Source organism: Melanerpes formicivorus, unplaced genomic scaffold (genome assembly GCF_026170545.1).
Source record: "Melanerpes formicivorus ecotype bairdi unplaced genomic scaffold, bMelFor1.0.p_v2 SCAF_102, whole genome shotgun sequence".
In the NCBI taxonomy this organism is placed as follows: Eukaryota; Metazoa; Chordata; class Aves; order Piciformes; family Picidae; genus Melanerpes; species Melanerpes formicivorus.
Window position 1 is genome coordinate 2,024,003 of NW_027142454.1, and position 23,021 is coordinate 2,047,023.

The 23,021-nt window shown below is 58.8% G+C and overlaps 1 protein-coding gene across 2 annotated transcripts in view; it reads right to left on the minus strand.

Annotated features, from left to right (window-relative positions):
* Positions 1-6,045: 6,045 nt before the first annotated feature.
* Positions 6,046-23,021, minus strand: part of WDR59 (WD repeat domain 59) — a 77,745-nt gene continuing 60,769 nt past the window's right edge. For both annotated transcript variants that reach the window (XM_068166523.1, XM_068166522.1), the window contains 7 exons: positions 21,638-21,719; positions 16,434-16,546; positions 14,597-14,744; positions 14,432-14,504; positions 12,868-12,994; positions 10,046-10,188; positions 6,046-7,647 (listed from right to left, as the gene is read on the minus strand). In XM_068166523.1, the coding sequence (XP_068022624.1) occupies positions 7,412-7,647; positions 10,046-10,188; positions 12,868-12,994; positions 14,432-14,504; positions 14,597-14,744; positions 16,434-16,546; positions 21,638-21,719 (922 nt within the window). In that variant the 3' untranslated portion in view covers positions 6,046-7,411. The remainder of the gene's footprint in view (positions 7,648-10,045; positions 10,189-12,867; positions 12,995-14,431; positions 14,505-14,596; positions 14,745-16,433; positions 16,547-21,637; positions 21,720-23,021) is intronic.

Below are 23,021 nucleotides of genomic sequence, written 5' to 3' on the forward strand. Positions count from 1 at the left end.
GTAAAGAACGTGAAGGGGTGGGGAATGGGGGGAGATGTGGGTGGGGGAGTGAGTGGTGCAGGACACTCATGGCTGGCTGGGGGCGGGCAGACCAGGGAGCTGTGTGGACTAGGGGAAGGACTGGGGGAAGTGGGACACCCATGAATGGGAAATGGGGGTGAAAGGGGCACCCAGGGGTGGGGAATGGGGGCAGACCTGGAGGGTGGAATCCTGGGAGAATGGGAGTAGGGGAGGAATTAGGCTCCCCCAGAGAAGGAATGGGGCACATAGGCACGCTCTGGGCAGGGAAGTGGGAGCCTAGGCAACCCCCAATGCACCCTGGGGGGGGGCAATGGAGTGTGGGCATTCCTGGGAGGGAATGGGGGGTGTGAGAGCACTGCTGAGGTGGGGGGAGAGATTGGAGGGGTATGGGTGCGCCCCAGTGGGGTAGCTCGGGGGGGGCACAGGGTGCTGCGTGTGTCTCCCAAAGCTCCACGGTGGCCAAAGCAGAGAGAGCTCCAATCCCTGCTCAGAACCCCGCAGGTGAACAGGAGTCCCTGTCAGGGTCCCTGCTGGGGTCCCTCTTAGGGCCCCCCCCTCACCCCAGAGCTACTCTCCACAGGGTGCTGTGTGCCCCCCAGATTTATTTCCATCTTTAGTTACATTTCCCCCGTGGAATTAGTCCAGTGGGGTAGCACCACAGCAGGCGGGGGGGGACGGGACGGGACACCCAGGACCAAGTGGTCCTGAACCCCCTCGAGAATTCCAGCCAAATAAATCACAAAGGACCCCAAGAAAGAACCTTCTCCTCCCCTCTCTCCCCCTTCCCCCGCATTTCTGTGGCAGCCTTCCCCCCAAGCAGCTAGGAAAGGCAGGGGTGCTTTGGGGTGACTACCTTTGACCGCCGGGGCACAGGCTACGTGCAGGCAAACGTCGGCGTCGTGGCTGCAGCCAGCGATTAAGGTGGGGGTTGGTGGCTCAAGGAATGAGGACCCCCCACCCCCTCCCACCCCCGCTGGGGTTGGGGCGCTGTGGGGTGCTGTGGGGCAGGGGAGGGCGGGTGTTAAGCAATGCCTTTAATCAAGACAGATCCCAAACCCGGCGCGGCAGCCGGCGTCGGCTCCACCACCCCATCGGCTCCCGGCATCGCCCTGCCGCCAGCCGGGGGGCAAAAGGCTTTTTGGTTTGGTTGTTTGGGGGGCGGGGTGGGGGGGGTGGGGGGGAGGAGGGAGTAGTGAGTTGATTTTGCACCCTCAGGGGAGCAGGAGGGCTTGGGGGGATGCATATCCTCATCCAGGGCTGCCTCAGCGGATGGGTACGAAAAGGAGACCCCCTAGAGGGAGGCTGTGGGGTGGGGGGCGGGGGATCAAACCCACCCTTTGGATGCTGGGTGGGAGGGCTGGAGGGTGGGAAAGCCCCGAGGGGCTGCCCGGAGCCCCCAGAGTCGGTGCTGGCCGCAGGACACCCTTCTTTCTCGGGGGGTTTCCTGGTACCCTGCCTGAGCTCAGCCCGCCGCCACCCTCCGGCACGGCGGGGCAGGGCGGCTCCTGGGTGGGGATGGAGGATTTCGGGCGAGCGTGGGGGCGAGGCCGGAGTGGAGGCGGACCTGGGCGAGCCGCCGTGGTCAGCCGGAGGACGTTTCACTCACGTCCTCAAGCGGGTGGGCACCCCCAAACCCCAGGCGTGCCCAGGGTGGGCGTGATGGCCACCACCCTATGGTGGGGTGCCGGGAGGGGCAGAGGGGACCACAGCTGGGACCCCACCGTGCCATCCCCGCCGGCTGTGCCATCTCAGCCGGTCCTGCCGGTGTCTGTGGCAGCCCAGCCCCGCCGGAGTGTCCGTCCCGGGGCCGCGGCGGTGCCGGAAGCAGCGGCCCCAGCGCTCGCCAGGCTGTCCCAGCCTGTCCCCGCAGCCGCGGGGGCCGGTGAAACCAGGGAAAGGTATTTCCTTCCCATCCCTTCCCACCCACGCCCCGGCCTGCACTCGAGGGCAAGGAGGGTGAGGGAGGCCACGGCAGGCACCGCGGTGATGAGCCCAGCAGCTGGGGGGCATCTACCACACCCCGCAGGTTTCGGGGTGTCCAGCTCCCTTGGGTGCCGTGCTGGGGGCTCGCTGCTGGTCCCGGCTCGGGGCAGGGAGGGGTTCAGCCTTTGCCAGCCCTGGTTTGCCCTGCACAGAAGAGGGTGCCAAAGCTACTGGGTGCACCAGGGTAGCTCCGCCACCATCCTCTCCCCAGCACATGGGGGCTGCTGTCCCCAGCTCTGCCACGGCACCGGTTTGGGGACATCAGTGAGCCCAGTCTGAGCTGGCCACCCCTCTGTCCTCATGACGGGGGGCTGCTGGCTCCCAGGCGCTGTGGCGAGGCTCGGTACCCTATGCAGGGGACAGGGCTGCCCCAAGGCGGGGTGAGCCGACCCCCCAGCTCTGCGGTGAGGACGGCAGAGCAGGGATGTGCTGAGAGCTGGCGGCACGGGGAGAGGGCCGGTGCTGGGGTGGGTGTCTGCGGCAGACGCCGCTGGAGCAGCATCAGCTTTGCCGCTGAGCCCTCTGCTGTCCCTGTCACCACACCAAGCAGCGGAGAGGAGTGGAGCCAGCTGCTGATCAGCCTGGCCGAGAGCAAGAGCAGCCAAAGGATTTCGGCTCATCAGTTCCTGAACTGGTTTAACGCCCCAGACAGACAGACAGACGCGAAGGGAGATGGCAGGAATGTGCCGCGGGGCGGGATAGGGCCCTGCAGCACTGGCACAGGCTGGCGCTGGGACGGTAGGGCTGCGGCCGCGGGGAAGGAAGGGGCCCACGCAGCAGACACCACCAGGAGAAGCACCCACGGGGAAGGAAAGGTTCTCCCTGGAGCCTTCTCTGACAGCATCGGTCCCGGTGCCTCTGCCCGGCTCTGAGCGCCGAGGATTAAGCTTCCTCCTGGAGGGCTTCGGTGGGGATGGGAAGGGCACCGCACCTGTGGCACCCCCCTGCCAGCCCCACGGAGCACAGAAAGGGTCTAAAAGCTGCTGGTGGCCTGGAGGGCACAGCGTGGGCCGGTGTGGGAGCTTTGTCTTCCTACCCTCCTAGGGAAAGGCAGCCTGGATGCCTTGGCAGCAGCTCTGGGGCTGTGCCCAGCAGGCAGCTGAAGCCAGCCCTGCCAACGCAGGGCAGCCCAAAGGCCAGGAGCGATGGGCTGGGGAGGGGGCAAGGGCAGGCATGAAGAGCAGTGGCATCTCCCTGCTGGGCCAGCAGCAGCGTCGGCAGTGGCCTGGGATGGAGCTTCCCTTTCTGGCAGTGCCCAGCTGCTCCAGCAGCCCTGGCAGACCTGTGGCACTGGTGATGCCCCGAGGGCAGTGGATTCACAGCCGTCTGTCCCATGTGGTGTGTGAGGAGCTGGCTCCTGCCTCACCCAGAGCAGCTCCCATCTGATGCCCCCTCAGTTTATGCAGCAGCAGGAGCCATGAAGGGGGCAGCCCCTGCCCAGCACGCAGGTGCCAACGTGGTTTATGGCTCTGTTCAGCCACCTCCCTGGGCAGCCTGCTCCAGTGGTTGAGAACCCTGGCAGGGAAGGAGTTTCTTCCAACATCCAACCTAAAGCTCCCCTGCTGCAACCTGAAGGCTGTTTCCTCTTGTCCTAAGGCAGCCAGGGTTGGAAGTTCCACCTGGTGAGCCCCACAGCTGCCACTGAACAGATTTGATTCACCAGGCCTGACCAGGGGGGCATTCCCAGAGCTGGTTTGGTGCCTGCTGGCATGCTCTGTGCCAGGATTTGCTTTCCAAGCAGCACCTCTCCCTCTCCCTCTCCCTCTCCCTCTCCCTCTCCCTCTCCCTCTCCCTCTCCCTCTCCCTCTCCCTCTCCCTCTCCCTCTCCCTCTCCCTCTTCTCTGAAGCCTGGAATTGAGTGGGATTTGGCCACATGTGGCAACTTCCTGCACTTTACCAAAGAGCAAGGTGGGCAGGGGGAGAAGCTGCTGGTGGGCAGAGAAGAGAAAGGGACTGGCACGGGTCAGTGGTGCCCCTCTCATCATTGAGGAGTAACAGCAGGCACCAGTACAGCCTAGGGGCAGTCCTGCTGGAGAGCAGCTCCATGGAGGAGGATCTTGGGAGTCCTCATGGCCACACAGTTCTCCATGGGACAGCAATGTGCCCTCATGGCCAAGAGGGCCAATGGTCTTCTGGGGTGCAGCAAGGAAAGCATGGCCAACAGGGCTAGGGAGGTTCTCCTCTCTGTCTGCTCTGCCCTGGTGAGCCCACACCTGGAATACTGTGGCCAGTTCTGGGCTGCCCAATTCAAGAGAGACAGAGACCTGCTGGAGTGTCCTACAGAGGCTGTGAGGATGCTGAAGGGCCTGGAACAGCTCTGCTCTGGAGAAAGGCTGAGAGCCCTGGGGCTGTTTAGTCTGGAGAAGAGAAGGCTGAGAGGGGACCTGATCAATGTCTGTAAGTATCTGAGGGGTGGGTGTCAGGAGGAAGGTGCCAGGCTCCTTTGGGTGGTGCCCAGTGATAGAAGAAGGAACAAAAGGGACAAGCTGGAGCCCAGGAGGTTCCACCCTGACACGAGGAGAGGTTTCTTTGGTGTGAGGCTGCTGGAGGCCTGGAGCAGGCTGCCCAGAGAGGTTGTGGAGTCTCCTGCCCTGGAGCCTTTCCAAACCCACCTGGATGTGTCCCTGTGCGCCCTGCCCTGGGTGACCCTGCCATGGCAGGGGGGTTGCACTGGATGATGCCCGGAGGTCCCTTCCCTACCCTGGGATGGGCTCCAGACAGCGCAGGCAGCGCTCGCTGCTGCTGGCTTGAGCTCCAGCCCTCGCTGCTTCCTTGCCACAGTCACCTCTGCGTGGAGCAGGGCCACTCCCAAAGCCACCACCACCACCACACGGGCTGCAGGGTGTGAGGCACAGGTCTGCAGCATCCAGGAAGGAATTCCACCCCACCCCCCCGCTGCACAAACAGCCCTGCTGAGTGAGGGCTCTTCCCCAAGCGCCTGCCCGGCCGCCCTGCGCCTCCAGGCGTCCCAGATGGGCTCTAATGACAGCCCAGGGGCCACGCTCCCTCGGGCTGACACCTGGAGATGACAGGGCTCCTTTCCCTGCCGACTGACAGCTCCGCTCGAGCATGGGGATGAAAACACTTCCCGGCTGAAGGGCTGTCACGTAGGAGGCTGCAGGGAGGGTGGGGTTGGCCTCTTCTCCCTAGTGCCAGGTGATGGAGAGGAAATGGCCTGGAATTGTGCCAGGGGAGGCTTAGGTTGGAGAGGAGGAGAAATTTCTTTGCTGCCAGAGTGGTCAGGGATTGGCACAGGCTGGCCAAGGGAGGTGGTGGAGTCACCATGCCTGGAGGTGGTCAAGAAATGCGTGGCCACGGCCCTGGGGGCCATGGTTTGATGGCCACGGTGGGGTTGGGTTGATGTTGGACTGGATGAGCCCAGAGGAATTTTCCAACCCAAACACTTCTATGGGTCTGTGAAGGGTGGAAGGTGGGAGATCTCACCTCGCAGCGTCCTGGCAGCGCTGGGGCCAGCCATGGCACCAGGGAGGGAGCCAGATGCTTGCCCAGGGCCTCCCCAAAAGGCAGGAGGTGGGGTTTGGCTCACCAAGAGCTCACACACCTCCCAGTTTTGCTTTCCCAGGGTGGTGTGGCATGGTGGCACCACACAGAGAACGACTTCAGTTGGAAAAGGCCCTTTAAGATCATCCAGTCCAACCATCCTCCAACTCTCCCAAGGCTGCTGCTAAACCCTGGCCCTCAGCACCGCAGCTCTGCCTCTTTGAGCCAGTTCCAGGGATGGGCATTCAACCACCTCCCTGGGCAGCCTCTTCCAGTGTCTGAGAAGCCTTTTGGGGGAGAATCTTCTCCTAATGTCCAACATAAACCTGCCCCTGGGACAAACTGAGGCTGTTTCAGGGCTGGGAGTCCCACAGCTGCCACAATGCTGTCACAGGGCAGAGGTATGCAGCGTGGGACCTCCTGGGAGCTGGCTGGGGGGTGCAATGCTGACCATCATGCTGGGGGGGGGGGGAGAGCTGCTGGGAGCTCCCCACAGTTGGGGAACGTGCAGAGTGACACCAAGAGCCAGCAGAGCAGCACTTAAAAAAATAACTTTAATGTTGAAGTTTCCCCAGCAGCTCTCTGTCCCATGGCAGGACCCCACGGACCGAGTCAGAGCAGAGCCGGGCAGCAGCCACGGCCCCTGAGCCTGGCAGCAGCCACGGCTCCTGCCCCTGCTCAGCAGGCAAGTGTGGGACAATGGCATCAGCACTGCTACAGGCTTGGATTACCTCCAGCAGGCTCACCCCTGCTCACATTTTGCCCCAAACCAAAGCCCAGGCTGAAACCTGCTGTAGGGAGGCACAATCTGCGCCTCAGGGTGGGCACACCACCACCTGGCAGCATCACCCAGCGGGATCCATCTGGTACAGCCTCCGGTGGAAGCTCCCCAGGGAGAGAAGGCACAAACCTTTTGCCTCTGTGAATCCCTCCACCCTTCCCCCACTCTTTTCCCTCTAGAATTGGCTGCCTCCCTAGCTCAGGAGCCCCCTGCCTCCGGCACACCAGCAGCAAGTCTCACATTCTTCATCCATTCCCTTCAGAGAGCTTGGAGGGAGGACGCCAAAAGGAGCTGCAGGGAGCCAGGGTCAGAACAGGAGCTGAGGCTTTCCAAACCCCCACCAGCCATGGAGACTTTCCCAGCCACCTCCAACTTTCCCAGGCATCAGGGTTGTGTCAAAGGGACAGGCAAGTTAAAGTGCATTACATCACCCAGTCAGAGGAGGAGACACCTTAGGAGTAAAGGTAAGGAAACTGCTGGAAGAAGAGAGCCAATCCCAGTGGCCTCAGGGCAGGCAGCAGCCAAGGAGTGGGAAGCTGTTTAGGAAGTCATCCCCAGAAATGCTGTTTCCTTCTTTTGCTTTCTAGGGGAATCTAAAGGATGTAAAGAACACCAAACCCAACCAACCAAGCAACCAAGGACCCTGCTGCTTCCAGAAGTAGCTCTGAGCACAGCCCCACAGACTGTCTGCCCTTCGAGTGCAGTTCCCAGCCCCCCTCCCCTCCCCCAGTGAAAGATTTCTGCTTTCCCTCTGCAGAGACAACTCTTTAGCTCGCTTTGAGCCCTGTCAGCAGCCTCCTGTGGAGACACAAGAGAGCTGCAGGGAGTTTGGCTCTGCCAGGTGAGCTCTTCCCAAAGCCCTCCTCATCCCGAGGCAGAGCAGCCGACGTCCACGCAGGCAGCTGCCGCAGCGGGGGCCGCCTCCGGCCTGCCCGTCCATCGCCAGCAATGGGCAGGGGGAGCTTGCCCAGGCCGGGCTGAAAGCAACCTGGGAAGAGTAGCAAATCTGGAAGCACCTCGCGAAGCTCCCTGCGGGCAGGCCGCTCCAGCCCAGCCGCCGGGGAGCCGCGGGGAGGCGCCGGGGAGCTGGGTGGGCGGCCCCGGCCGGCCGGCGGGCGGGGGCGCTCAGAAGGTGCTCTCCAGCAGGCAGTGGCAGCCGCAGCCGGTGGGGCACACCTCCTGGGTCCGGAACCACTCCATCATGTGGCTGGTGTGGCCCCCGTGGCCGCAGGTCAGGCAGAAGTTGGAGGAGCCCCGCACTGCCACGTGGCAGATGGCACACTGGAAGGTGAAGCCCTTGCAGATGGCGCACTGGGTGCCCCGCACCTCGCTGCGGCAGTGGCTGCAGTACACCCCGAACTCTGCCCCCGGGAGACACACACACACAGACAGACAGTCAGAGGGGGCAGGGCCACGGACAAAGAGCTCCCACATAGCCCCCTCCCCTTCGACAGGTGAGTCCCCAGAACCCACTGCCCAAGAGGCCTGGCTCTCCAGGCTGGGAGCAGTGTCTCAGTGTGGGGTGTCCTACAGAGAGGTCAGCTTCGGTGGTGCCCAGGGCCAGGAGAAGGGGCAGTGGGCACAAGCTGGAAGCCAGGAGGCTCCCCCTGAGCAGAGGGAGAAGCTTCTTTGGTGTGAGGGTGCTGGAGGCCTGGAGCTGGCTGCCCAGAGAGGTTGTGGAGTCTTCTGCTCTGGAGAGATTCCAACCCCCCCCCCCCCCCCCGGCTGTTGTGCCCCTGGGCAAGCTGCTGTGGGTGCCCTGCTGGAGCAGGGGGGTCAGACTGGGTGATGTGCAGAGGTCCCTTCCAGCCCTCACCATGCTGGGCTTCTAGGATCCTGTCTCCATCTGGGAGATTGCTGGGCTGGGGCACAGGCTGGCCCACCAACTACAGCTGGGAGCTTCCCACTGGTCTCCTCTGCCTCACCCCTGTGAAGTTTAACCAGGTGCAAACAAGAGCAGCCTTTGCTGCCCACCACAGAGAGCAGGGTGGACTCCAGCTGTGCCTGTCAGCCATGGAGGGGCAATAGCCACTGCTGAAGCCACCAATTTTCACTCCAGTTACTCCTCAAGAGGAGTCCCTGGTGCCAAAGTGAGACAACTGCTGCTCCCCTGGCATCTCTCACCTGCCTCTCTCCTCCCAGTGTCTCCTTCTCAGGGGCCTAAGGAAGAAGACTTTTGGGCAGCTGTCCTTAAGCAGCAGCTCTGAGCACCTCTGTTGCTGAAAATACTATCACAGACTCACAGGATGGCTTGGGTTGGAGAGGACCTCTCAAGCTCACCCAGTCCAACCCCTCTGCACTCAGCAGGGACCTCTGCAGCCACAGCAGGCTGCTCACAGCCACAGCCAACCTCACCTGGAATGGTTCCAGGGACAGGACATCTCCCACCTCTCTGGGCAACCTGGGCCAGGCTCTCCCCACCCTCAGGGTCAAAACATTTCTGCCTTCTTTCCAGTTTGAATCTCCCTCCTCCAGTTCAAACCATCACCCCTTGGCCTGGCACAGCAAACCCTGCTGAAGAGTCTGTCCCCAGCTCTCTTAGACCCCCCCTGAAGCACTGCAAGGCCCCCACCATAAGGGCTCTCATTTGGGGGATAAATGTTCCATTTGCCCACTTCTTGGCCAGCTCCCCCAAGGCTGGAAATCTTGCCCAATGCAGCCCAGAGGCAGAGATTAAGGGGCTGCATGTCTGGACTCAGAGGGAATGAAGAATTGCTAGCAGCTGAATATCCCCAGCACAGCTCTTTGTGTCCTTTCAGCCTTGCTGGAGACATGTTGCAGCCTACAAAGCCCTGGAGCCAGCCTCACCTCCACCCAGAGCTGTGAAGAAGCCAAACCCATTTGCTGGCAGAGCTAAGGACAATTTTCAGCCCACCTGGGGAACCTAATGAGTTTTAACAAGGACAAGTGCAGAGTCCTGCACCTGGCAAGGAAGAATAAACTGCACCAGTCCAGGCTGGGAGGTGACCTGCTGGAGGGCAGCCCTGTGGAGAGGGACCTGGGAGTGCTGGTGGAGAGGAAGTTCTCCATGGGTCAGCAATGTGCCCTGGGGGCCAGGAAGGCCAATGGGATCCTGAGAGGCATTCAGAAGAGTGAGGCCTGCAGATCCAGGGAGCTTCTCCTCTCCCTCTGCTCTGCCTTGGTGAGACCTCACCTGGAATATTGCACCCAGTTCTGGGCTCCCCAGCTCCAGAGGGACAGGGATCTGCTGCAGAGAGGCCAAGGGAGGGCTCCAAGGATGCTGAAGGGACTGCAGCACTGCCTGGGCAGGAGAGGCTGAGAGCCCTGGGGGTGTGCAGTCTGGAGAAGGCTGAAAGGGGATCTAATAAATGCCTATAAATATCTGAGGGCTGGGGGTCAAGAGGGAGGGGACAGGCTCTGCTCACTTGCACCCTGGGATAGGCCAAGGGGCAATGGATGGAAACTCCAGCACAGGAGGTTCCACCTCAACATGAGGAGCAACTTCTTCACTGGGAGGGTCACAGAGCACTGGAACAGGTTGTCCAGAGAGGATGTAGAGTCTCCTTCTCTGGAGGCTTTCCAGCCCTGTCTGGATGTGTTCCTGTGTGACCTGTGCTGGATTCTCTGCTCCTGCTCTGGCAGGGGGCTTGGACTGGAAGGTCTCCAAGGTCCCTTCCAACTCCTAACATCTGTGGGCCTGGGTGATCTGTGATCCTGGTGAGCAGGCGTTGCCAAGCTCCAGAGGCAGAGGCAGGGCTGGGCTGGGGCAGCTGCAGCAGCCCAGAGGCAGATACTCACCAATCCCTTTGTGGGGATCAGGAGGACAAGAGACAAACTTGAGCACCTCAGCTCGCTTCTCTCGCAGGCCCCAGCGATAGAGGATTTCCCCATAGCACTTCTTAAAGTCATCAAACTGCTGAGTGTTGGCAGGATCCAGGAGCCTACAGAACAAACAGGGGTCACAGATGGCACTGGGTTGGAAGAGACCCTCAAAAGTCACAGTCTCACAGTATCACTATGCTTGGAAGAGACCTCGAGGATCATCGAGCCCAAGCTGGCACCACAGACCTCATGACCAGAGCATGGCACCAAGTGCCACATCCAATCCCCTCTGGAACACCTCCAGGGATGGGGACTCCACCACCTCCCTGGGCAGCACATCCCCAGGGCCAACAACTCTCTCTGGGAAGAACTTTCTCCTCACCTCCAGCCTGAACCTCCCCTGACACAGCTTGAGACTGTGTCCTCTTGTTCTGGTGCTGGCTGCCTGGGAGAAGAGACCAACCCCCACCTGGCTCCAACCTTCCTGCAGGGAGTTGGAGAGAGCAAGAAGGTCTCCCCTGAGCCTCCTCTTCTCCAGGCTAAGCAACCCCAGCTCCCTCAGCCTCTCCTCACAGGGCTGTGCTCAAGGCCTCTCCCCAGCCTTGTTGCCCTTCTCTGGACACCTTCAAGTCTCTCAATGTCCTTCCTAAACTGAGAGGCCCAGAACTGGACACAGGACTCAAGGTGTGGCCTAACCAGTGCTGAGCACAGGGCAGGATGAGCTCCCTGCTCCTGCTGGCCACACTGTTCCTAATGCAGGCCAGGATGCCCTTGGCCTTCTTGGCCCCCTGGGCACACTGCTGGCTCATGTTCAGACAGCTGTCAGTCAGCACCCCCAGGTCCCTCTCTGCCTGGCTGCTCTCAGCCACTCTGGCCCCAGCCTGTAGCTCTGCCTGGGGTTGCTGTGGCCAAAGTGCAGCCCCTGGCACTTGGACTTGTTGAATGCCATCCTGTTGGCCTCTGCCCATCTGCCCAGCCTGGCAAGGTCCCTCTGCAGAGCCCTTCTGCCCTCTCACTGACCAACCTCTGCTCCCAGCTTGCTGTCAGCTGCAAACTTGCTCCAGATCATCCATGAAGATGTTAAAGAGCACAGGGCCCAGCCCTGCTCCCTGGGGCACACCACTGGTGCCTGGCTGCCAGCTGGCTGTGGCACCATTCACCACCACTCTCTGGGCTCAGCACCCAGCAGGGATGCCTCCACCTAGCTCAGGCTGCCCAGGGCCACATCAAGTCTGATCTTGAATGGCTCCAGAGGCCTTAGCCACATCCCCGGGCAACCTGTTCCAGTATTTCACCACCTCCATTGTGAAAAGCTTCCCTGTGATGCCCAACCTGAATCTGCCCTGGGTTGTCATCCACCTCAGTGATTCTCAAGGGCTGTGGCTGTAATCTTCTTCCCAGTGGCTACACAACCAGCTCACGTTGCTACAAGAGCTGAGGGTTACTTCCCACGTGCTGCTGGAGCATTGCTGAGCACCAGCTGGTCTGGCCTTCACTGCTTCTGCACTCAGTGGGGGGACTGCACTCTGGGGTCCCAACCTTGGCCACCTACAGATGATACAAGACTTTTGGGGGGGTGGCTGACACCCCTCAGGCTGTGAGGCCATCCAACGAGAGCTGGCTACAGGCAAAGCTCATGAAGCTCAGTCAGGACCAGTGCAGGGCCCTGCATCTGGGGAGGAACAACAGCAGGCACCAGGACAGGTGAGGAGCTGCCCTGCTGGAGAGCAGCTCCATGGAGGAAGACCTTGGAGTGCTGCTGGGCAGCAAGCTCTCCATGGGACAGCAATGTGCCCTGGGGGCCAAGAGAGCCAATGGGATCCTGAGGGGCAGCAAGGAAAGAGTGGCCAGCAGGGCTGGGGAGGTTCTGCTGCCTCTCTGCCCTGCCCTGCTCAGACCACAGCTGCAATCCTGTGTCCAGTTTTGGGCTCCCCCGGTCAAGAGAGACAGAGACCTGCTGGAGAGAGGCCAAGGGAGAGCCCTGAGGATGATTAGGGGACTTGAGCAGCTCCCCTGTGAGGAGAGACTGAGAGCCCTGGGGCTGTTTAGTCTGGAGAGGAGAAGGCTGAGAAGGGATCTGATCAATGTCTATCAATAGCTGAGGGGTGGGGGGCAAGAGGAGGGAGCCAAGCTCTGGTGGGTGGTGCACAGCAATAAAGCCAAGCACCAATGGATGCAAACTGGAACAGAGAAGACTTCACCTCAACAGGAGGAGAAACTTTCCAGTGAGGGTGACAGAGCCCTGGAGCAGGCTGCCAGGGGGGTTGGGGAGTCTTCTGTGGGGACTTTCCAACCCCACCTGGATGCCTTCCTGTGCAGACTACCCTGGGTGACCCTGCTCTGGCAGAGGGGGCTTGGACTGGATGATCTCTGGAGGTCCCTTCCAACCTCTCAAGTTCTGTGACACTGTGACACCACATGCAAGCCCAGCTGGGCTCATCTGCAGTCTGCCGCTTGAACCACCTGAATGGAAAGGCCCAGGGGCAGGTGTGGTGCTTCACAGCACCAACAGAGACCTGGCTGCAGAGTTCCAGCTGAGCTGGGCACAGAGGAGAAGGTTCTTCCCAGAAAGAGTAATTGGCCCTTGGGATGTGCTGCCCAGGGAGGTGGTGGAGTCCCCATCCCTGGAGGTGTTCAGGAAAGGCTTGGACGTGGCACTTGGAGCCACGGTTGAGTTGTCAGGAGGTGCTGGGTAGTGTGTGATAGGTTGGACTTGATGATCTCTGAGGTCTTTCCCAACCTGGTTGATTCTGGGAGTCCCACAGCCCTGAGGACCCCCAAGGCATGCTGTAGCCTACCTCTTGTTCTTCTCGTGCTGGTCCTTCTCCCGCTCCCGGTGGTCAGGGTAGGTCAGGTTGCCGTAGCGGAAGTCATCCGGGGAGGACTCACACCAGGGCGTGGAGGCCTGCTCTGGGTCCTTGTTTGCTGCAAGCACCAAAGGGGTTGTGAGCATACAGCACCCATGAGCACAGCCTTTCTCAAAAGCAGGATGAGGAGGGAGAGAGGAAGGCCACAGGCAGGCACTGCCAGGGTTTCTCCCTAAGGTATGGGGACATCACCTCGAACCTTCCTGCAGACACCGCCTCGAACCTTCCTGCAGACACCACCCTGCCTCAGCAAACCAGGGGCCAAGCTCCACTTGTCAAGATGGAATGGGAATGGGGATCATGAGGGTGCTGCAGGCCTGGAGCAGGCTGCCCAGAGAGGTTGTGGAGTCTCCTTCTCTAAAGAGAGAGATTCCAACCCCAGCTGGATAGTGCATCCCGGGCAAGCTGCTGCGGGTGCCCCTGCTTCTGCAGGGATGTTGGAGTAGACCATCCCCAGAGGATCCTTCCAGCCCCCTCCATGCTGGGATTCTGTCATCATCAGACAGAGAAATCTAACGTGGAGGGATCCCTTTCGCCTTCCACTTTAGACAGAAGGCATCCAGAGAACCAATCCCATGGAGCTGGCTTGGGAACATTATCTGCATCAGGCCTGGGTTCCTCTTCCCTAGGCAGGGAGGACTCTCACCACCGGGGCTGGTGTGACCTAGCAGGGGCCTCTGCATGCAAGGCACTTCCTCAGGGGCAGGGAGAAGCCTGCTAATGACCACTACAGGACAACAGCAGCTCCCTTAAACCCCCTTCTCTTCACTCCTCCCCACATCACAGATGCTTTCTTATTGCCCTGAAAAGTCCCAGCTTTGGTGCCAAGGGGGTTGCTGCTGCTCCAGGCCATCCTAGAATCCTAGAACAGAATCATTTTGGCTGAAAAAGACCTTCAGGATGATGGAGTCCAACCATTACCTAACTCTACCAGTCAGGAATTGGCCAACAGCCTCAGCTTGGACACTGGGGCCCTTGTCTTTGACACCTTCACAGCTCAGCAGCAAACCTCCTTAGGCCCACAGGTATTCAGGGCACCACGAACTCAACCTGCCTGCCTGCTGCTGTTTTTCCAGTGGCAGAAGCAAGGAGCACAGCATTGCTTTTCCCCTCTGAACCCTCTGCAATTAGCTGGCTGATGACACTGAGGCCAGCCTTGATAAACACTGAATGATCACGGTGACTGGGAGAGGTGCCTGAGGACTGGAGGGAAGTGAATGTCCCTCCTGCCTTCAAAGAGGGCACGAAAGAGGAGCCAGGAAACTGCAGGCCACTCAGCCTGACCTTAATCCCCAGGAAGGGATTCCCAGCTAATCCTGGCAGCCATGGCCAACAAACTCAAAGTGTCTAAAGCACTGGGGGTGTGGCACCACTCAGTGCCAAGGCAGTCACCTTGAGTGCTTGCTCCCTTCTTTTCCCACCCCACAGGAACCATCTAAAACCCAAGCCCAGGAGGGAACCCGGCTTCCCCTCTTTACCAGCCAGGTCTCCATACCTATGCTCCAGCCTCCAGTGCCAAGTCCAGGATCTGACATGCTGGAACAGGAGCCAGAGGAGGTAAAGCTGGGCTGTTGAGAGGCAAAGGAGAGGAAACCAGGTCATCTACAGGAGAGATGCTCCAAAGCACCCAAGAGGAGGGGGCAGGAGACGGCACCCGTACGTATCGGCTGTGGGAGGCCAGGTTGGAGGCGCGCTGAGGGAAGGGCACGGAGGAGTTTGGGCATCCCTGGAGCCTGGACTGGGCTTCAAACACGCTGCAGAGCATGGCCAGGGTCTGCACATCGTGGAGCTGTGAGTAATGAGCCAGCCTGGGGAACAAACAGCACAGAGAGAGGGTGAGGAGCGGGCGGAGCTCAGCGGCACCACCAGAGGAACTAACTGCGAGGGTTCGGAGGCTAGGTGCCTTTACCAACCATGAAGCTACAGACCTCCAGGAGGTCCACAGTGTCCAGGAGGTGGACCACAAAGTGTATTTCATTCCCAGATGTCCTGCATCCCTACAAAACTGGCTGCAGAGTCACTTTGCTTCCCTTTTTTTCCCCCTTCCCTCTCTCCTCCTGGGAGGGCACACAAGCCGTTAGCTCTTGCAGGGGAGGCCTGGTGTTGGCCTTGGCCATGCTGCCCATTAGGCCATGCTGCCCATTGGGCCTGGAGCAGCCTAACTGGGGCCTGGAGCAGCCTAACTGGGGCCTGGAGCTGCCAAGCTGAAATTGTAGCTGTGCCACAGTGGTTTGGTATGGGGGGCAGAGAGGCTTGGTAGAGGTGGGGCACGAAGGCCTGGGTTTGTCAGCCTGGTTTAAAGGGAGGTTTGTGTGAAGCTTTGGCTTGATGGAGCCCTGTGTTGAGCCCAGACTATGGATTTTTGTGTCTTCTATATGCTTGGTACTGGTTTAGGTAGCTATGAACAGCATTTCCATTGGAGCTTTCCAATCCTTTGTCTCAGCCTTCCTCTTTTACCCCTTCTGGAAGAGCTAACAGAACCTCTGTCTGGCTCTGAGCTAAGACACCAACTTGGAGCCTGCTGCATACATTGGTGTGGGTCCTGGCCCCTTGCTCACAGCAGGCACAAGCCTTGCAGGACTGGGTTGTCTTTCCTGTCACACCTTTGAGGAGCCAAGACTTTCTCCTGCAAAGAGCTGTGAGAAAGATGGGAGCTCTGGAGATCCAGCAGTGCTCATGGCCTGATTAGCCCCATAACGAGGTGCACAGGAGTGCTCTGCACTGGGTGTAAAACTGCAGCCATTACTCATCCCCAGCCACCACATTTTTGTTTGGTTCTTGTTTTTTTGGCCAAAACCTTCTGTGTGGAAGCCTCTTGCATCTAGGTGTTGAGGCCCACCACAGGTTTTCTGGCTGGCTGTGAAGTTCCTGGGTTGCTCTGAAGAATCAGAGCAAGGAAGAACCACCTGTCCTCCCCCACCTTACCGCTGCCACAGGGCAGGCAAGAGCTGCATCGAAAGCAAGAGCCTGCAAAACACACCACAGAACTCCAGACAGGGTCTGTCAGTCACTAATTTGTCTCCTCTCCTGAGCAGATTCACAGGCAGGAGGATGTTTGCAGCCAGCACTTGGCTCTCAGAGCAGTGGAATGACTGCCCAGGAATGCCATATGGCAACAGGGAAGGGGAAGGTGAAATCAGCTGCAACCAAGACGCTCATTTAGGAGGTGGGGAGCAGGAAACCAAAATCCTCAAGTCAGGCATTTGTGGGCGTGCTGGAAAGCAGAGCTCCTATGGCACCCTGGCCTGTTGCTCAACTTTAAGCCAAGAAAGATCTGGATGCTGGATGGGAGGCCAAATGCTGCCTCCTGCATGCCATAAACATGCTTCCAGCTTCCTGGCTTGATGCACCTTAGGCCTGAGGTGGGGCAGGGGGTGGGGGGGAGGGGAGGAAACAGCTGCTGTGAAACTACTTCAAATCCACCTCCACAGCTTAGTTGTGGTGGGCTCTGCTTCAGCAAGCTCCCCCCAAGCCCTCCCCAGCATTCCAGCACCTACAAGGACTCCAGTAATTGACGTCCAAAGGGATGTTGTGCCCAAGGTATCTCCAAATCTGGGTCAGACTTCGGTCCGAGACAGAGATCAGTGGCAACCATGGCCAGTGACCAAACCTGGCAGACAGGAAGGAAAAGGCATGTAAGCTGCAATTAACAATAACCAGACTCCCAGGGCATAGGTGTGCACCACTGCACTCACAGACAGATAATCAAGCAGCAGGTTCAGCCTCTGTGTCCCCAATAAGATAAACAGTGACATAAACCTGATGCTTTCCCTGCCTCCCTTGCTTGGAGTTTGGGTTTGAAGAGCAGCCCAGAGTCTAACACACCTACCAGGGTAGGAACTGGAGCTGAGCAAAGCCTTCCACATTGTCCTGCACCACAGCCTGGGCTCCAGGCTGGTGACACATGGGTGTGATGGGTGACCACAAGATGGATACAGAACTGGCTTGATGGCTGCACCCAGAGAGTGGCTGTCCATGGCTCCATGGCCCAGGGGAGGCCAGGGACAAGCAGAGTCCCTCAGGGAGCAGTCCTGGGACCAGGCTTGTTCAACATCTCTGTGGGTGCCATGGACAGTGGCACTGAGTGCACCCTCAGCAGGGTTGCTGATGACACCAAGCTGTGTGGTGCAGCAGACAGGCTGGAGGGAAGGGATCCATCCAGAGGGAGCTGGGCAGGCTGGAGAGGTGGGCACAAGCCAACCTCATGAAGTTCAATAAGAGCAAGGGCAGGGTCCTGCAGCTGGGTGGAGGCAACCCCAGGCACAAATCCAGGCTGGGCAGGGACTGGCTGGCAAGCAGCCCTGAGGAGAGAGCCTTGGGGGTGCTGGGGGAGGAGAAGCTCACCAGGAGCTCTCAGTGTGCACTTGCAGCCCAGAAAGCCAACCAGATCCTGGGCTGCAGCAGGAGAAGTGTGGCCAGCAGGGCAAGGGAGGTGATTCTCCCCCTCTGCTCAGCTCTGGGGAGACCCCACCTGGAGTCCTGCCTTCAGTTCTGGAGTCCCTATTCCAAGAGGGATGTGGAGGTGCTGGAAGGTGTCCAGAGCAGGGCCAGGAGGATGAGCAGAGGGCTGGAGCTGCTCTCCTGTGAGGACAGACTGAAGGAGTTGGGGCTGTTCAGTCTGGAGAAGAGAAGGCTCCCAAGTGACCTCATTGTGGCCTTCCAGTATCTGCAGGGGGCTCCAAGAAGGCTGGGGAGGGACTGCTCAGGATCTCAGGTAGTGATAGGAGTGGGGGGGATGGAATGAAGCTGGAGGTGGGGAGATTGAGGCTGGAGGTGAGGAGGAAGTTCTTCCCCATGAGAGTGGTGAAGGCCTGGAATGGGTTGTCCAGGGAGGTGGTTGGGGCCCTGTCCCTGGAGGTGTTTAAGGCCAGGCTGGCTGAGGCTGTGGGCAGCCTGATGTAGTGTGGGGTATCCCTGCCCATGGCAGGGGGGTTGGAACTGGCTGATCCTTGTGGTCCCTTCCAACCCTGACTGATACTAAATGAGAGTGCATTTTCTAGTCACAAACCTTCCAAGGGTTTAGAGTTGATGCAGGTCTTGGGTTTGGAGGTGTCTGGTGGCAGACAGTTTACTGCTGAGTTACTGTTTGCATGGGAAGGATCTTTAGATCAGCTGTGGGTGTTCCTGAACACCTCTATCATAGGATCACAGAATGGGAGGGGTTGGAAGGGACCTCCCTAGATCCCCCAGTCCAACCCCCCTGCCACAGCAGGGACACCCAGGGCAGGTCACACAGGAACCATCCAGATGGGTCTTGAGAGTCTCCAGAGCAGGAGACTCCACAACCTCTCTGGGCAGCCTGCTCCAGGGCTCACACCAAAAAAGTTTCTCCTTATGCTGAGGCTTCCAGTTTGCATCCACTGCCCCTTCTCCTGTCACAGGACACCACTAAAAAGAGCCTGGACCCTTTCCTCTTGACACCCACTCAGACACTTACAGACAATGATCAGGTCCCCCCTCAGCCTTCTCTTCTCCAGACTAGGCAGCCCCAGGGCTCTCAGCCTTTCCTCCTCAGGCAGATGTTCCAGTCCCTTCCTCATCCCTGTAGCCCTTGTTGGACACTCTCTCCTATATCCCTGTCCCTCTTGATCTGGGGAGCCAAAAACTGAACACAATCCTTCAGATGTTGTCCCACCAGGGCAGAGCAGAGGTGGAGAATAACCTCCCTTGGCCTGCTGGTCACTCTCTCCTTAATGCTCCCCAGGGCTCCATTGGCCTTCTTGGCCCCAAGGTCACATTGCTGGCTCATGGATAACTTACTGTTCCCCTGGACTCCAAGGTCCTTCTCCATGGAGCTATTTTCCAGCAGGTCAAGCCCTAATCTGTACTGGTGCCTGGTGTTGTTCCTCCCCAGGTGCAGGACTCCATGCTTACCCTTGTTGCCCTCTTGGCACAGCCTGGTACAGTTCTACTCCAACAGTTTGAACTCTTTCACCTGAAATGTTTTCCTTTATTTACCATTCTCCACTCTAAAATGGTTCCAACTTTTCAGTCTGACCTTGGATTGGGTTTTCTGCTGTGCAGTAAAACACATGGGGGCAGTTAGAGGATTTGAGGGAAAAGCAGAGCTCTGAGTTTGGCATGACACCCCAAAAACCCCAACAAAACAAAGGAGGAGGAAAGGAATGGGAGCAAGATGCTGGAAAGGCAGCAGAGATCAGAGCTGCCAACACAGAAAGGTAAAGGAACACAAAGCACCAGCACAAACAACACCCAGGAAGAGGAGTCCCACAGCTGTGCACAGTGAAACCAGGCAGAAAGAAGCAGGAGAGAAATTGGACCAGGAGGGGAGTGGGGGAGACATCACTTCCTCCACTGCTCTGCACCACATCTAACTTGCAGCTCAAGCCCCACCTAGGAACAAGGCAAGCTGGAGTTCCATGGGCAGGGAAAACCAAGGAAGAAACAGAGGTCTGCTGGAGAAACCCTGCTGAAGTCATTCCCCCCAGGCTCTGCTCCTAGGTGGGTGAACCAGGCAGCAAGGTGAAGCACAGCCAAAGGGGAACCAGACCTCCTTTCTCTCTCCTGCTCTAGCAGAACCCACCAAGAATCATAGTATCAGTCAGGGTTGGAAGGGACCACAAGGATCATCTAGTTCCAACCCCCCTGCTGGCCAGAGCCTCATCCAGCCTGGGCTTAAACACCTCCAGGGACAGGGCCCCAACCACCTCCCTGCACAACCCATTCCAGGGCTTCACCACTCTCATGGGGAAGAACTTCCTCCTCACCTCCATCTGGATGGTTCCTGTGTGACCTGCCCTGGGTGTCCCTGCTGTGGCAGGGGGGTTGGACTGGGGGATCTAGGGAGGTCCCTTCCAACCCCTCCCATTCTGTGATCCTGTGATGAAGGTGTTCAGGAACACCCACAGCTGATCTAAAGATCCTTCCCATGCAAACAGTAACTCAGCAGTAAACTGTCTGCCACCAGACACCTCCAAACCCAAGACCTGCATCAACTCTAAACCCTTGGAAGGTTTATGACTAGAAAATGCACTCTCTTTTAGTATCAGTCAGGGTTGGGAGGGACCACAAGGATCATCTAGTTCCAACCTCCCTGCCATGGGCAGGGACACCCCACACTACATCAGGCTGCCCACAGCCTCAGCCAGCCTGGCCTTAAACACCTCCAGGGATGGAGCCCCAACCACCTCCCTGCACAACCCATTCCAGGCCTTCACCACTCTCATGGGGAAGAACTTCCTCCTCCCCTCCAGCCTCAATCTCCCCACCTCCAGCTTCATTCCATTCCCCCTAGTCCTATCACTGCCTGAGATCCTGAGCAGTCCCTCCCCAGCCTTCTTGGAGCCCCCTGCAGATACTGGAAGGCCACAATGAGGTCAGCAGGAGAATAGCTTGAGTTTGCTTCTGCTTAGCTCAGTAAGCTTGCACAAGTGCCTGCCCACGTCTAGGAAGAGCCAAATGCCCAGCAGAGGTTCACAGCTCCTCTGGCAGTGCCAGCTCCATTCTCTTCCAGGCACTCCTGAGTCTTGGCAAAGGTTCTGCCTGCTGCAATGGACTAACCCTATGGAAAAAGTAGGGCCACAACAGCCACTCCTCTCCTGTGACCAGCTGAAGGTCAGCCCCACTCTGAGGGGGCTCAGACACTCCTGGGGAGAAGCTAGCTGCACTCAGCACCCAGGGCCAGCAGAGGTGAACACCCATCAAGGGGAAGGATTTACACAAGGAAGGAAAATCCTCCAGCACAATGGTGACAGCAGCCAGGCAGCTCTGCACACAGTCACTCCAGCTGCTGACTCAGAAGCAGGCTACACTCTCTGTTTGCCTGCAGGAGTTCCCTGGAACATGTGCTTCACCCTGCCTGGCAAAGGGCATTCACACTGCCTGCTTGTGGCCCTGGGAAGGAGGTTCTTCATGCCAAGAGTCAGTGAGGTCAGAGAGATCACCCCTGTGACTCTTCCACAGGCCTCAGTTCATACAGCAATCGGCTTGGGTTGGAAAGGACCTTCAAGATCATCCAGCTCCAACCTCCCTGCCATGGGCAGGGACACCTCCCACTAGAGCAGGTTGCTCAAGGCCTCACCCAGCCTGGGCTTGAACACTTCCAGGCTTGGAGCCTCCACAACTTCTCTGGGCAACTTGTTCCAGTGCCTCACCACCCTCATGGGAAAGAATTCCTCCCTAATGCCCAATCTCAATCCAGCTTCTTGCAAGTCTGAAGCCAAGACTCCTCATGTTGTCACTCCAACCCTTTGTAAAAAGTCCCTCCCCAGCCCTCCTGTAGCCCCCTGCACATCCTGGAAGGCTGCTCTAAGGTCTCCCTAGAGCCTTCTCTTCTCCAGGCTGAACAGCCCCAACCCTTCCAGCCTGTCCCCAGAGGGGAGGTTCTCCATCCCTCTGATCATCTTCATGGTGTCCTCTGGACCCCCTTCTTGCACTGGGGGCCCCAGAGCTGGGTGCAGTGCTGCAGGTGGGGTCTCAGCAGATCAGAGGGGCAGAATCCCCTCCCTGTGCTGCTGCTCTCTCTGCTTTGGATGCATTCCAGCACACAGCTGCCTGCTGGGCTGCCACTGACCATTGCTGGCTCCTGGGGAGTTTCTCACCACCTGACACCCCCAAGTTCACCAACCAGAGCCTCCCCAGAACAGCTGCTGAAGCCAGGTGGCTGTTTGCTCTCCAGAGGACAGCACAAGTTGTGTGAGGGTAGCAGAGCATGCTGAGGAAGAGGTCTGATCCCACATACCTGTACCAGATCCCTCCGGCCCACAGCCAAGGCTGAGGCAGCATTCTTCTGGCAGGTCTCCTGGATGTTATTGACATTCAGGCTGAAAAGAAAAGGAGAAGGCTCAGCTCTGGTTGCCATGTCACCTAGGAAGGTGAAGAGGGCTGGGGGGAAAGTGGCACTGGCAGCAGTGAGCAGCTCAGACCTTCCTGATCAACACAAGCCTGCCAGCATGGCCAGGATCCCAGCCCTTCCCTTGCTGTTCAGGGATCACTGCCACCCCTTCTCCCACTGTTCATCTTCACATCAAGCTCCAAACTAGCTGGGATTAACCCTAAGAAGCACCATTTCCAAGGAGGTATCAGACTAAACCCGTGCCAGGATATCACCAGGACCTGTCCCTAGAAGCTGTGTGTGCCATGCCAACGTGGTCCTGCTCCAGCTCAGCTTGTTGGGCTGCTCTGAGTCACCTGGAGATCCACCACGGAGCAGCAGGCTGGCCTTCAGCCTGTTCTCCAGCTGGATAACACACAGAGGGTCTCCAAGAGGCTGGGAAGGTGAGCTGAGGAGCCCCACACAGGCTTTCCTGTTTATTGCCAGAAAGCTTCCTCAAACACTTCACATACATCATAGAATCATAGAACTGTTAGGCTTGGAAGGGACCTCAAGGCTCAGCCAGCTCCAACCCCCTCCTGCCATGGGCAGGGACACCTCACACCACAGCAGGTTGCTCACAGCCACCTCTAGCCTGGCTGCAAACACCTCCAAGCATGAGGCTTCCACCACCTCCCTGGGCAACCTGGGCCAGTGTCTCATCACCCTCATGGGGAACAACTTCTTCCTCACATCCAATCTGAATCTCCCCACTCGTAGTTCTGCTCCATCCCCCCCAGTCCTATCCCTCCCTGACACTCTCAAATGTCCCTCCCCAGCTTTCTGGTAGCCTCCTGCAGATCCTGGAAGGCCATAAGAAGATCTGCTTGAAGCTTTCTCTTCTCCAGCCTGCACCACAGACCCCATGACTAGACCATGGCACCAAGTGTCACATCCAATCCCCTTTTGAACACCTCCAGGGATGGGGACTCCACCACCTCCCTGGGCAGCACAGCCCAAGGGCCAATCTCTCTTGCTGGGAAGAATTTCTTCCTCACCTCCAGCCTAAACTTCCCCTGGCACTGCTTGAGACTGTGTCCTCTTGTTCTGGTGCTGGCTGCCTGGGAAAAGAGCCCAACCCCCACCTGGCTCCAACCTCCCTGCAGGGAATTGTAGAGGGCAATGAGGTCTCACCTGAGCCTCCTCTTCTCCAGGCTAAGCAACCCCAGCTCCCTCAGCCTCTCCTCACAGGGCTGTGCCCCAGACCCCTCCCCAGCTTTCTTGCCCTTCTCTGGACACCTTCCAGCAGCTC